The sequence below is a fragment of the Asterias amurensis genome, chromosome 2, assembly GCF_032118995.1.
Source record: "Asterias amurensis chromosome 2, ASM3211899v1".
Taxonomy (NCBI): domain Eukaryota; kingdom Metazoa; phylum Echinodermata; class Asteroidea; order Forcipulatida; family Asteriidae; genus Asterias; species Asterias amurensis.
This window is the reverse complement of record NC_092649.1, coordinates 5,029,508-5,043,411: the sequence shown is the minus strand read 5'-3', so window position 1 is coordinate 5,043,411 and position 13,904 is coordinate 5,029,508. Positions and strand designations below refer to the sequence as shown.

At 38.9% G+C, this 13,904-nt stretch overlaps 1 protein-coding gene across 3 annotated transcripts in view; it reads left to right on the top strand.

Annotated features, from left to right (window-relative positions):
- The window catches only part of LOC139954152 (glucose-6-phosphate 1-dehydrogenase-like), a 29,246-nt gene extending 16,726 nt beyond the window's left edge, over positions 1 to 12,520 (top strand). For 2 of the 3 annotated variants that reach the window (XM_071953843.1, XM_071953844.1), the window contains exons 5-13: positions 330 to 547; positions 2,912 to 3,070; positions 4,712 to 4,837; positions 5,743 to 5,836; positions 6,315 to 6,501; positions 7,203 to 7,438; positions 7,701 to 7,777; positions 8,799 to 8,891; positions 9,979 to 12,518. In XM_071953843.1, the coding sequence (XP_071809944.1) occupies positions 330 to 547; positions 2,912 to 3,070; positions 4,712 to 4,837; positions 5,743 to 5,836; positions 6,315 to 6,501; positions 7,203 to 7,438; positions 7,701 to 7,777; positions 8,799 to 8,891; positions 9,979 to 10,066 (1,278 nt within the window). In that variant the 3' untranslated portion in view covers positions 10,067 to 12,518. Of the gene's footprint in view, positions 1 to 329; positions 548 to 2,911; positions 3,071 to 4,711; positions 4,838 to 5,742; positions 5,837 to 6,314; positions 6,502 to 7,202; positions 7,439 to 7,700; positions 7,778 to 8,798; positions 8,892 to 9,978 lie in introns of all 3 variants that reach the window. The other variant, XM_071953842.1, reaches the window with a different exon arrangement.
- Positions 12,521 to 13,904: the final 1,384 nt, after the last annotated feature.

Here is a 13,904-nt window from a genome sequence, read left to right as displayed (position 1 = left end):
ATTATTGTGCGATTTGATAGAAATAATATGACATGTATCAATAAGAATAAACTATTAGTGTGACCCGCTAAGTGAAAATGAGTCAACTGCCACCCAATGCATTATTAAGTTATGGACAGTTTAATTTGGAGAAGAAAAAAAAGGGAAAAATAAACATATTTTTGTTTTACTTTTTAAGATCTTTATTTGCATGGTTAACCTTGTGAACACTTTAGGCTATAAAGCTATGAAAACAACAATTTTGTGATCATGTTGTCTAATTTGTATCCTTTCGCCCGCAATGGTATTTTAAAAAATCACTTTACTTGTAATTCTTATTGTTATCCTAGTTGAAACCTGGTGAAGAGGAAAAACTTGATACCTTTTTTGCGGCCAACCGCTACGTCAAGGGCTCCTACACAGATGACTCGGCCTTTGAACATCTCAACGAGGTGTTGACTGGATTGGAGAAAGATGAGAGAGCAAACAGAGTTTTCTATCTTGCTCTACCACCGAGCGTGTTCAAGGATGTGACCAAACATATTAAGACGCACTGCATGGCACCAAAGTAAGCCAGCTTGAAAGACGATTGTACCTACTTATGATCCATTTCGGACTGATTGTGAACCTATGTTTTATTATAATATTAATAAAATAAGAACTTTATTTATATAAGAATGTTGAACATTTCTAGTGGGCCATGTCTGTCAATGATGACACTCCTGGCGCTTAAAACAAGAACTCTGCTAATACACACTGACACAAGACAACCAGAAGTTTGAAGGCTATTGTTTCCGAAATAGATATGTTTTTAGATAAGTTTTGAATTTGGAACAAGTTTTTACTTTTCTGAGTTGAAGTGAGACGCTGTTCCAAAGAGATGGCCCGACATGTGAAAACGTATGCCGCCTAATTCCTTCAGAAGAAAGTATGTACTGAGTGAGATAAACAATTGAAATCAACATACAATTCAATTCAATTCAATTTTTATTGGTCCTACCATGGAGGAAATTCATTTTGCATACATGCAATACAGGAAAAATTTATAACACACAATCATAAATAAACTACAGGAAATAAATAATATTATTAATCAGAAAACTACATAATATACCACAATAGAATCATACTGAAACCCACTGAACATCATCTAAGCAGAAAGTAAACGAAGTAGTTAAATGCCTGAGGCTGATCATTCATTGAGAAGATGGACAGAGTATGGTTGAAGGAGTTGAAGTACCTGTTTGTTTTGCATCAAAGTGACTGCAATCTACTACCACTTCTTAGTTTGATGAAGAATTTTTTTAATGGATGGTTAGTGTTACATTCGATTGCCTCTGCTTTAGATCGAACCTCATCTTTACAAGTTTCATCAAGATCGATGTCTAACCCTAGGATTTTTGATGCTTGTTTCACAACCCGTTTCATTTTACCAGTTTATCTTGTTTTCTTGCTCCATTTTTACCAAACCACACACCGATGAGTAATAGCACTTTCATACAGGATGAATTGAACAGAAATGTATAGAGAAGACTCTTGAAAGTTGAGACCGTGATAGCTTGTTTGATGTTTAGACAAAGATTTTGAAAAGAACCGTTGGTTTCAACTCAACGTTTTGATCAGTATGCTCTTATCGTCTTCTAGAGAAAGCTTGTTTCACAACCTGTTTTGCAGCTTTCTCCAGAAGACGATCGGAGTATACTGATCGAAACGTTCAGTTGAAACCAACGGTTCTTTTTAGAACCACCCCAAACTCATTAGAGAAAGTCATTACATGGTGTTACCGCAAACCTTTCTATATCGTATTTCCACCATGCAAAGTTTCAAAAGACAAAATTGTTACATAATGAGGTGCAGCAAATTGACAAAACTACGTTCACTCTTTGTTTTGGTGGCCATTACTGGTATGGCCAGCATTTGTTTTTGTAACGCATCAGTGGCATCTATGACCGTGGGTTATATATTGATGCAACTCTATAAAACGCAAAAAGGGCGAAGCTAAAGCTTGAAGTCAACATGTACATGTACGTGTATGGCGTCTGTAAATAAATATGCTTCCTAGTGATGGCAACTAGGTACAGGACTATGCAACTTACCAAAAATGGGTTGGTCTAAAGAGAATTGTTTGTCTTTGTACTTTTAAAGGACCCTGATGGAAATAAGCTGTTTTTCAATCAGCTTTTTGGGGTTATCCTTGGATTTTAATCAGTTTCATTGTTATGTAATTTTTGTCTACATCATGTACATGGTTGATTTTAAAGACATTGAACACTTTCGGAACAGAACAAAAATTAAAAGTTCACAGATCTACAAATAACTTACAGGGTTTACAGAAGGTAATGGTGAAAGACTTCTCTTGAATACTAATCCATGAAATGCTTTACTTTTTGAGAAAACATTAAAACAATATAAATTCACGATACAGAGAATTACTGATTTATTTTAAACACTGTCATGACACGGCGAAACGTGCGGAAACAAGGGTGGGTTTTGCCGTTATTTTCTCCAGACTCAGATGACCAATTGAGCCTAAAATTTCACAGGTTTGTTATTTTATATAAGTTGTGATACATGAAGTGTGGGCCTTGGACAATACTGTTTACCAAAAGTGTCCAATGGCTTTAATGCAGAATGAAATGACAATAAGACTAATCTGGGCAACAGTTAATATCACTCCAAAGGCTTTTTCATTCACAATATCAACCTCTACCCTCGCAGGTACCCATTAATACCCCTGGGTAAAGAGAAGCATTTATAGTAAAGTATCTTGCTCAAGGACACAAGTGTCACAACCGGGATTCAAACCCACACTCTGGTGACTTAGCACCAGAACTTGAATTTGATGCTCTTAGCCATGACACTCGGTATTAACCCTCTTAAGAGAAGAGAAAAATCAATCTTACCAGACTATCACATTTCCTACCATATCCAGGGGCTGGTCCCGAGTGATTGTCGAGAAGCCTTTTGGTCGTGACTTACAGTCTTCTAACGAGTTATCAAATCACCTTGGGGCACTGTTCACAGAGGATCAGCTGTATCGTATCGATCACTACTTAGGAAAGGAGATGGTGCAGAATATCATGATTCTAAGGTAGGTGAACGGGAGCCAAAACACTACCCTTAAAAAAGGCTCAGACTTGAGGCTTTGCTGAGTGGAATCGTAGATTTGATCTGATTGATGTATTTTTTGTTATAAGAAATTGCCTAACATCACAAGGCTGGACAGCCACTTCAAGGTGATGGCTACACTTAACTGATTTGGGCTCGCTGAGCAGAATGCACTACCTTTTTAAATGTTCACAAAGCAGTTAGGGTTAAGTGCCTCGCTCAAGGGGGCAAGTACATGTACCATGACCGGGTATCGAACCCACCCTTTGCTGCTGACAGCACCAGAGCTTGGGTCCGGTGAGCTAGACTTCTGGGCCACGACTTCTCGGCCACGAAGATATAAATCATGTGTTGGCTGCAGAGTGCTCAAACTCCCTGAAGTGATTTACTACATGTGTAGGACCCTACCTCGCTCTTAAACAAAACTCAACATGAGGTGTGCCTGATCCCATGTAAAATTTTTGGAAGGATTCAACGCTCAAATGCATAACAGTTTAGTAGTGCATCCCTCGGTCCAAAAGAATAAAAAACAAAACATGCAGTGCAAAAATTTGTTTAAGAAACAAATTTATGTTGTAGGTTTGCTATTTTTTAAGACAGGTACTGGTTAATCAGTCAACTCTTGTTGTAACAAGATTGCTTGGACTAGCCAAATAACCTCTGAATAACAAAATTATTGTTATAAAGAGGAAAGCAAGAAAACAAGAAAACACAAAGCAGAAATGAGATTTGGGGAATTAGAATGCACTGAGCTTCTTTCACACAGTGCTCGTTGTAACAAGTTTTGATTGTATGCGCAATGAAAATCCAGAATAGACATTGGAAAGCAACATCAATTATTACGCAGATCTGTTAGCTATACATGACTGATAAAAAGTTCATATTTGATGACCATTGTTAAAAAACGTCTGGCGAAAAGGTCCATTGAGCCTAACAAAATTTTACCGATTTAGTTTTACATCTACACCCTGTAGTTTTACTAAAAAGCCCCATAATGACCTTTTACTAGTATCTTATCACTGTAAAAATTCAACCCTGATGGGTTTTTTACCAACGGGTTATCTCATCTCACTTTCCCACTGTGGGCAACTAGGGCGAAGGCACAAACCTGTCGGCGTAGTGTTCCCTTATTTTGCCCATCAGGGCTCAAAGTCATGGCTCTGCGTACTGCAAAATTCTGTGCTTACTGTATCTGTTACATGTATACACAACATTTTAAGGGGCCTAAAGCACATTAATCCAATGTAAGCAGAGGCACGCAATAGACACTTCCCATGAAATATGTAAATTGCACATAGCGCGTGCGCACTAACGTTTTGGATTGCAAAATGAGGGAACATTGCGCTGTTTTGTACATGGCTAATGGATGCGTGACGCAGACGCGACTGCGCGTCTGCTTAGAGCACAGCTCTTTGGAGTTTGCCAACCAACAGGGACTGTATGCATACGTGAATGTAATGAGCATATTTCATGGGAAGGGTCTATTGGGCTGAGTGCCTCACTAGTGTTAGTACGCCAGTGCAATATGTAGGGAAGCCATAGCTAGCTAAAGTCACGTAATTCCGACACAGCCTTATTATTCACTTTGTGTTATTTTTACATTTTTCTCCGTCACTCTGTAAAGATTTGGGAACCGGTTGTTTGGGCCAGTGTGGAATCGTGACAGTATCGCTAGCGTGGTGATTACGTTCAAGGAACCGATTGGAACGGGGGGCCGTGGAGGTTACTTCGATCAATTTGGCATCATCAGGTAAAAACTTGTTGTTTGTAAATTATGGATGAGATATCTACACACATGAACAAAATTGACAACAAAATAAAAACGTAGAAACTATATTGCTTAATTTGATTTTTTGAATGATTGTATTAATTTGAATGGTGTTAACCTTTTTTTTATTTTTTTTTATTCAAATGAAATAAACCATTATTAATTAATGTGATATTATTTACTTTTCTCTGGGGCACTAGTATATAAAATACTTGGAACAGTGTCAGGTAACCTGTTTAGGCCAAATTAACCAAAGCTATCCAGCAGAAAGTGTGTGGGGATTAACATGGACCAATGATAACTAATTAATGCAAAACACTCAGCTGGGATTTGAACCAAAGACCATAATGTTACCCAGAGCAGATGTCTTGCCACTAGACAACCAAGCTGGCCTGGTGTACATGTATGTGTAAGCAGTGGGTACCGCAATAATTTTGGCATCAGGGATAAAGAATATAATTTGGTTTTACCCTAATGTCAATGTGTATCAAAGACACTGGATACCTTTGGTAATTGTCAAAGACCAGTCTTCTCACTTGGTTTATCTCAACATATACACAGAATAACAAAGCTATGAAAATTCGGACTTGATTTTGCTGAGGTCTCGAAATCAATTCCTATATTTTTGTGAGAAATTACTTCTTTCTCAAACACTACGTTACTTTAGAGGGAGCCGTTTCGCACAATGTTTTATACTATCAACAGCTCTCAAATGTTCGTTACCAAGTAAGATTTTCTGCTAACAATTATTTTGAGTAATTACCAATAGTGTCCAGTGTCTTTAAGCACGGTATACTCGGCTCTCCCGAGTTCTCTTAAATGTTGATTTCCAATTACAAATCAGAATCAAATTGGGTTAAGCCGGTCCTTTTTGTTTGTATACTCAGGGATGTGATGCAGAATCATCTCTTCCAGATCTTAACATTGGTTGCAATGGAGAAACCAACCAGCGCTGCTGCAGATGATATGCGAGATGAAAAGGTAGACCTACTGTAGCATTTATACCCTCAGGAGTCAAATGTTACTCTCTGGTGTTACGTGGTACCCCCTGATGTCACATTTTACCCTCCAGTGTTTGTTACATGTCACCCCCTGATGTCACATGTTACCCTCCGGTGTCATATGTTACCCTCTGATGTCTCATGCTACCCTCTGGTTTATAATACTCTCATTAGTCACATGTTACCCTCTGATGTTACATGTTACCCCCTGGTGTTACATTATGTTACCCCCAGGTGTCATAAATTACCCCCTGATTTCACATGTTATCGTCTGGTTTCTCATGTTGCCCTCTGTCACATTTTACCCTATGGTGTTTTATGTTACCCTCTGGTGCCTCATGTTACTGTCATGTGTCACATTTTACCCACTGGTGTCACATAATACCCTATGGTGTCACATGTTGTCCTCTGATGTCACATTTTACCCTCTGGTGTCTCATGTTACTCCCTTTTTGCAGGTGAAAGTGAGTAAATGTATTTCACCCCTCAAGCTAAATGAGATGGTCCTGGGACAGTACATCGGTAACCCGAAGGGAGAAGGGGAAGGTAAAGAGGGGTACCTGGATGACCCCACAGTGCCTCGAGGTTCTGTCACGCCAACGTTTGCTGCTGCAGTCTTCAAAATCAACAATGAGAGATGGGACGGTAAGGCCCAATGTAGTGACAATTTGCCATGTCTTAGGGGAAGGGTATGACCAGCATCTGGGCCAAAATGTACCATTTATAGATCAAGTTTTTGGTAATGACATATATCTTTTCACTGTGGATAAAGATGTGTGTTAGATAATTCACCTTCATTAGTTTCAGTTTCAGCTTCATGAGTCATAAAGTTTTTGAGAAAAAAAAGTGAAAATCACAGAGCAATTTTTTCAGAGGAGTTGCATAAATACCAGTACTGGTAAATAGGTTGTAAATGTGAAAATAATTTTACTCACTTCTCTAAAACATCAGCACCTCAGCTAGGAATATACAATGTTTTACACCATCAACAGCTCTCCATTGTTTGTTACCAAGTTAGTTTTTATGCGAACAAATAATCCTGGCCAACTATGAATATGTCTTGGTTTTATTTGTATTTAAAAAAAAAAAAAGGGTTTTCATTGATTTTCAGTAATTGCTTTTGTCCCACAATTTTGAAAAAAGGATTTTTATTTTTTAAACAAAGCTTTTGCTGGAAGGCCGGCACCTCATTGTTATCTTTATTTATACACAAGTTGACTTTCTGTCGTGGATCTTTGGTGCCATGGCGTTACTACATGTATAAAGCTTGCTAATGATTGAAGTGGCTGACTTCTTTGCAATTTTGAATGGATAAATGAGTTTGTATTCTTAACTCATTACCGCAGGTGTTCCTTTTATCCTGAAATGTGGGAAAGCACTCAACGAACGTAAGGCAGAGGTTCGAATCCAGTTCAGGGATGTCCCAGGGGACATATTCTCTGGCGACTGTAAACGCAACGAGCTGGTCATCCGTGTGCAGCCCAACGAGGCTGTATATTGTAAAATGATGACAAAATCTCCGGGGATGTCGTTCGCCCCTAAGGAGACCGAGTTGGATCTTACTTATGGAGCTAGATATAAGGTAATACTCCTCTGATTTTTATGTTTAAATACCAATTATTATCCACCTTAACCAGGGGTTAAGTCTGTCTTGATAAATCCTTTGTACTGTGCTTGGAGTATCTTCGCCCATGAATAATTTAATGACGAAATGGCATGTGTGCACTGACCTGTAAGATAATGAATAGGTTATGCCAGCCATCAGGTACTGTTTAATTTTGCAATGTTCCCTTCCATGCTGTTCTATCATATATGACATTTTTCTCTGATACTGTTTTGTCTAGGATCTCAAGATGCCGGATGCCTATGAACGCCTCATCCTGGACGTCTTCTGTGGAAGTCAGATTCACTTTGTTCGAAGGTGAGGGCTCATCTCTTTCTGAAAAATATCCCTGTTGTGCCTGCTGCCATCTGGTGCCCGAATGGGTCCAACTTGTCATAATCTTGGCCCATTTTTAATATGTACTGCATTTTTAGTTTTTTTTGTTTATGCCCCGCGGTTGGCGAAGCCATCGAAGGAGCATGCTGTTTCTGACATGTCCTTGCGAGTGTGTATGGTGTGCTATGGTGTTGTACATGTATGGCTTGTGTGCATTGTTCGTGTGTCTGAGTAGGCTTACACATTCAAACCGGGGACCTATCAGAAGGGTCCACAGTTTAGTTCAGGAAAGGTCCACGGTTGCAAAACGTGTACAAAACCAATGGGAGCTGTTGCCAAAAAATTGCATACATAAACGAGAGAGGGACAAAAGGAGTTCCGCAGTTGCAGGCGTAAACAAGCTTGGGTGGGTGTGTGTGTGTGGGTGCATTCAAATTATAACTCAGTGAGGACTGAAATGTCAACTTAAAACTTGGTGTGTGAATTGGTCATTGGATTCCCCTCAGAAGCCTGCCTTTATTAAACACCAGGCGTCATGTAAAGAACTGTTGCCCTTAATATATGTACCTCGACAAGGACATTTCAACTCTGAAACATGTACGATCAATATTGTTTGAATGGCTAAAATAAAATTATTTTATGCCTAAGAAAACAAAATGTCTCTGTGATAATTTTTAAAGGATTTGGTATCTGAACTGTGGTGTGTATTGGTCTTAGGATATAGAATAAGCCTCCTATATATGTAGGTCGAATGATGAGAAATGGAGTGGCTTGCAGGGAATTTTTGTTTGTAAACACGACTTTTCTTGTGTTTAAATATATTTGATGTGCTACATCAACAAATTGAATGAAAGAAAGATTTTTTTTAAAAGGTCTTGTGAAAAAAACATCTCTTTCCTAATGTAATGTTTGTAGTGACCGGACTTGTGGTGTATTGTAGTGGTGCCATGCCAACTAACAAGAACATGTTTTTAATTAATCCGTAACAATTTTCTCTTCTCAGTGACGAGCTGAAAGAGGCGTGGCGCATCTTCACACCGGTCCTTCATCAGATCGAGAATGACAAACCCAAACCAATTGATTATGTCTTCGGCAGGTCAGTGTGACAACAAATATCAAATCCATTCCCCCCCCCCCCTCCCCCAGCCCCCTGTAATCCCACCCCATCATGCTCCAGCTCTCACCTTCGCAGCCCAATATAGAATTCCTAGCAACCAAGAATCATTTACATGAACATGAGTAGGATTTGAAACTTTGCATGGTGGAGATACAATTTAGTAAGATTTGCAGTAACACCATGTACATGAGTAGGATGTGAAACTTTGCATGGTGGAGATACAATCTAGTAAGGTTTGTGGTAACACCATGTACATGAGTAAGATTTGAAACTTTGCATGGTGGATACAATCTAGTAAGGTTTGCAGTATAACACCTTGTACATGAGTAGGATTTGAAACTTTGCATGGCGGAGATACAATCTAGTAAGGTTTGTAGTAACACCATGTACACGAGTAAGATTTGAAACTTTGCATGGTGGAGAAACAATCTATAGGTTTGCAGTAACACCATGTACATGAGTAGGATTTGAAACTGTGCATGGTGCAGATACAATCTAGTCAGGTTTGCAGTAACACCATTTACATGAGTGGAATTTGAAACCTTGTATGGTGGAGATACATTTCAAAGAGATGGTATTGATTGATTTATATTCATAGTTATAACTGTTTTATAGCATTTCTTTTGTTTAAAGCCATTGGACACTTTCGGTAAACAGTATTGTCCAAGGGCCCACACTTTGTGTATCACAACCTATATATAAAATAACAAACCTGTGAAAATTTAGGCTCAATCGGTCATCGGAGTCGGGAGAAAATAATGGGAAAACCAAACCTTGTTTCTGCACATTTCGTCGTGTCACTACATGTGTTTATAACAAATCCGTAATTCTCGATATCGAGATAATTGTTATCATGTTTTCTCAAAAAGTAAAGCATTTCATGGAATAATATTTCAAGAGAAGTCTTTCACCATTACCTTCTGTAAACCCTGCCAGTTATTTGTAAACCTGTGAACTTTTAGTTTTGTTTCTGTTCCGAAAGTGTATAATGGCTTTAAGGGAGTAAGGAAATCTCAAATTATTCACTACTTTCTTTTGTTTTGACGATGTTTATTTATCATTTCAGCCGAGGACCACCAGAGGCAGACCAGCTTCTAGAGAAGAACAACTTCCATTTTACAGGAACGTACAAGTGGACCAACCCTAACTTGTAGAATGTGACCTCAACCTGCCTTCTTTACCCCCTTCAACTTCCAACCCTAGTGTCACGTTCACTCCTAGAATGCCTTATAGACTGTGGGGGTGGAGAAAGAAGCAGCAAACAGTCGGGGAAAATGGAATGTGTCTAGAAACTAATTATCCGCAGTCGGTTTCACAAAAGTGGGAAAGTCACCAAGTCTTGACTTTGAGACTCTGTTGTGACCCTTTTCATCTTTAAGAAAGGCAATTGAACTGGAGTTATCTTGTCACCCAGGCAGTGCCAGGGGCAGATTTCACAACGCGTTTTGGTCATCGCAAACGCCAGAAATCTTTCGCTATATCCAAAATCCATCGCAACTAGGCGATGGATTTTGAAAAATAGATTTCAGTAAAACTTTGCGATGAGTATACTCATCAATGGATATCTTGTCATGACTCGTTAGTGGTCGCAAAATCAGCGTAATTGAAAGTGCGATGGATTGGCGGTTTTGCAAGTGTGTTAGCGATGATCGCAAACATAGACGTTAGTGAAATCGGCCCCAGCTGTACATGTACATGTATGCCTGTGGTAGGGTTAAGATTCTAATTTGATTGAGTGCTATGTTAGCTGCCTGCCTCCTAAGGAGTTCACGTGGTTGACAGACTGCCATTGCCTGAAACGTTTAATGACGTTATCTCATGAATTGTTTAGATTTTGTATCTGTATTAAAATATGATGTGATGCTAATTGACAAGTTAAAATTATTTTGTATCATTCCAACCTCTAGACAGTTTTTTGCTTTCTTTCTTTCGCAATTTTACATAATATCACATATTAGCGATGTGTTTGAATAACATTTTTAGAGATGAGTGTGTTAAGTAGGAGGATCCCTTGAGGGGAGAAAACTATATGTAGGGCCTACTGGAACCTGCCTCTTGATAATGGCCATTCTCAGTGGTCTAATTGGTAAGACACTGCTGTTGAATTGCAATGGCTGTGGGTTCATACCCAACCCAATAATTATGCTTATGGTTTGTTTTCACTGGAAAGTACCAAGTATACAGTGCTAAAACCCACCGGTGTACATGTATATATAGGTCAAACCAAAATTAATATTCTTTTATATCAATTACATATTTGTTTATAAGTTGGAGCAGTTTTCAAGATAAGGTAGATCAATTGCAATAAAGTGAATGTTTTTTTCTGTCTGAACAATTGGCTCCTAATCTGTTAGCAAGTACAAAATATCACCTTGGTGTGTGGTTTACAAAGAGTCCATTCGGAGTGTTTGATTTATATCTTGGGATTATTACAAATTAACCGACCCCCCCCCCCTCAAATCTGTAAAAAACAAACTATATTTGTTTGAGTTAAATGCTTGCTGGTTCAAAGCATTGGAACATCAGGCAATCTACTTCATTAGCCAATTTCAAAACTTTGCTTCAATTTCATTTTTTTATCGGCGCTTCTGCTATGAGCTCTGACTGTTGGATTGTGGGGCGTTATGAATTAAACGATTCATTGATTGGGGGAATCAGCCTCAGAAGTCGACTTGTTTGAATTATTGATCCTATTCGATTCAAGAAATAGGCCTACCCCACAAAGATACACAGTTTGAAACTTGGCAAATGTGTAGACCAATTTTGTGGATGTCATCCATAATGCACCCGCAACTGTACAGGAGCGCCATGATGACGTGAGATGAAACCTACATGTAATGAGGTGGGCCCTACGTATGTAGGTGGGCATAAATGTGCCCTAGTAATGACCAGAAGAAAAGAAATTGCTAAAAGAATATATGCAAGTAGATATATTTAAACAAATGGATTGGTCCATCAAGTGAGCGGGTGGCTAGTTTACTGCCACCATTAGGTCGGGGGTAAGACTTTTGAAGCCAAGACTTGGTAAAATATTGTGTTTATAAACACTAAAAAAGTATTTTTATACCTGTACTTTAGTACTAGAGAGTTTGTTTATTTTATAGAAAATTCTATTTGCGACGATATGGGATTGAAGTTGCAAGTAAAAGTCTAATTTTTACCTATTATTTTATAAATAGTTTATGTTTACTGTGGTTAACATTTAGCTGGAAAGTTTCTGTTTACTTAAAGTTTTTTTCCCAAACATCTTAGACAAATTTTACAGATATTTATAAGTTAATTCTCAATTATTTCTTGGTGTTAAGGAAGCAGCAATTATGTGGCTTTTTCGTATGCAGACCTACTGCTTTGAGGTTACAAAAGATATCTAAACTAAATGTAGCATAATAAATATACTCTTTCAATTTAAAGTATTGTAAAGAACCTGAAATACTATGCATTTCAGATTTGATATTTGTTCCAAACTGGTTATATATTCGGCGAAAGAAATTGTACAAATTCTTTGTCCCTTGTTCCAATAAAAAAAAAAGGTATTTGGAATCTTAATTAGTACAAAAATTAATTTAAGGTTATTTTGACTCCCCTCTCTTACTTGGTGCTGCGACCAGAGTCTTTAATAAAGCTTCATAAAGCTTCTTTATAAAGCTTCATAAAGCTGTTTGAAGAGTAAGGGAAAGGTCTTTATTCATAAAGCTGTTTGAAGAGTAGGGGATTAAATTCAATGTTGTTATCGGATTCACACTTTGGCCAACCATTATAGAATACCCCCCCCCCACCCCCACAAAACAAAAATAATTCACTTCTTATAACAGCTCTAAAACTCATTTGAAAACTTTAAAACGTCAACATGTGTGGCCTATACTTGCTTCTGCAATATCTCCTGTGTCAGGAGTGTATTTTAGACAGACATGGTGCATTATTTTAATGACAACTATGATTACAACTAGATAGAGGAGCATGGAAGAAGAAACGCACTCTAAATTACCTTTTTAACTCGATTTCCTTTCTAAAGCCGAATAATAGTGTTGGTCAAGTTCTACAATTATTGGGCCCAGAAAACATAAAAGAATTAGTCTCAAACATGTGTCAATACCTATGTCTTTTCTCAGGATTTATGACCCAAGCATGTATGCACCCCACCCCTTGGTAGGCCTTTATGTTGGACTGATGGGACTGGTTTAGTATCTGATCATGATTTGTGGACGGAGGATGTTCTACTGGTAGGCTAATAATAGTACGTCCGGTTTTTATATAGCGTTTTGTACTCCATGTCTCATAACGCTTCCAACATTATTACCCTGGTCACTGGGCCATTCCTAAAACATCTCAGCTCCCCCTTGGGAGTATACAGCCTGTGCTGCCAAATATGTAACAAACTAAGCTAAACCAACCACAAGAACCATGCTCTGCCGTCACTACAGTACCCATGGTGGAGAGAAGCAATTAGTGGATGCGTTCGTTCCCTGGGTCGACCCGGGTCTGCCCCCGGTGCGTTCGAATAGCTTTGACGTCATTCCAGGGCTCACCCGGGTCAGCCCCAAGTGCTCTGCTTGTGGAGTGGGTAACTTGGGGCTGGCCCGGCCCAGGTGCATGCCGTCACCACGATAGGGAGAGTGATTGTTTGTTTAGCTCTTGTCAGGGGCTCACCTGAGTGAGCACCGCGGGGTTGACCCAGGGAAGCTAATCGATATTCAAACCCACACTCTGCATGCTGTTTACACGAACACGCAGAGCTTGAATCTTCTCGTCCACGGCACCCCGCTACACTCCTGTGGGATCAGGCATCATAACAACAGTTGGGGTATCAAGCAGACCCCAAGAGGCATGCCGAGCCTACGGGTCACATTTCATTTATAGGATTAACACAGGAAGTTAGGTTACGTTCATTCAAGAACGTCACCTATACATTATGCTATTGACTAAAATTTATGTCTCTTCTTATTACAAGTTTATGCACATGCCAAAACGTCGATTGAGTCTTGAGTTTAGGAA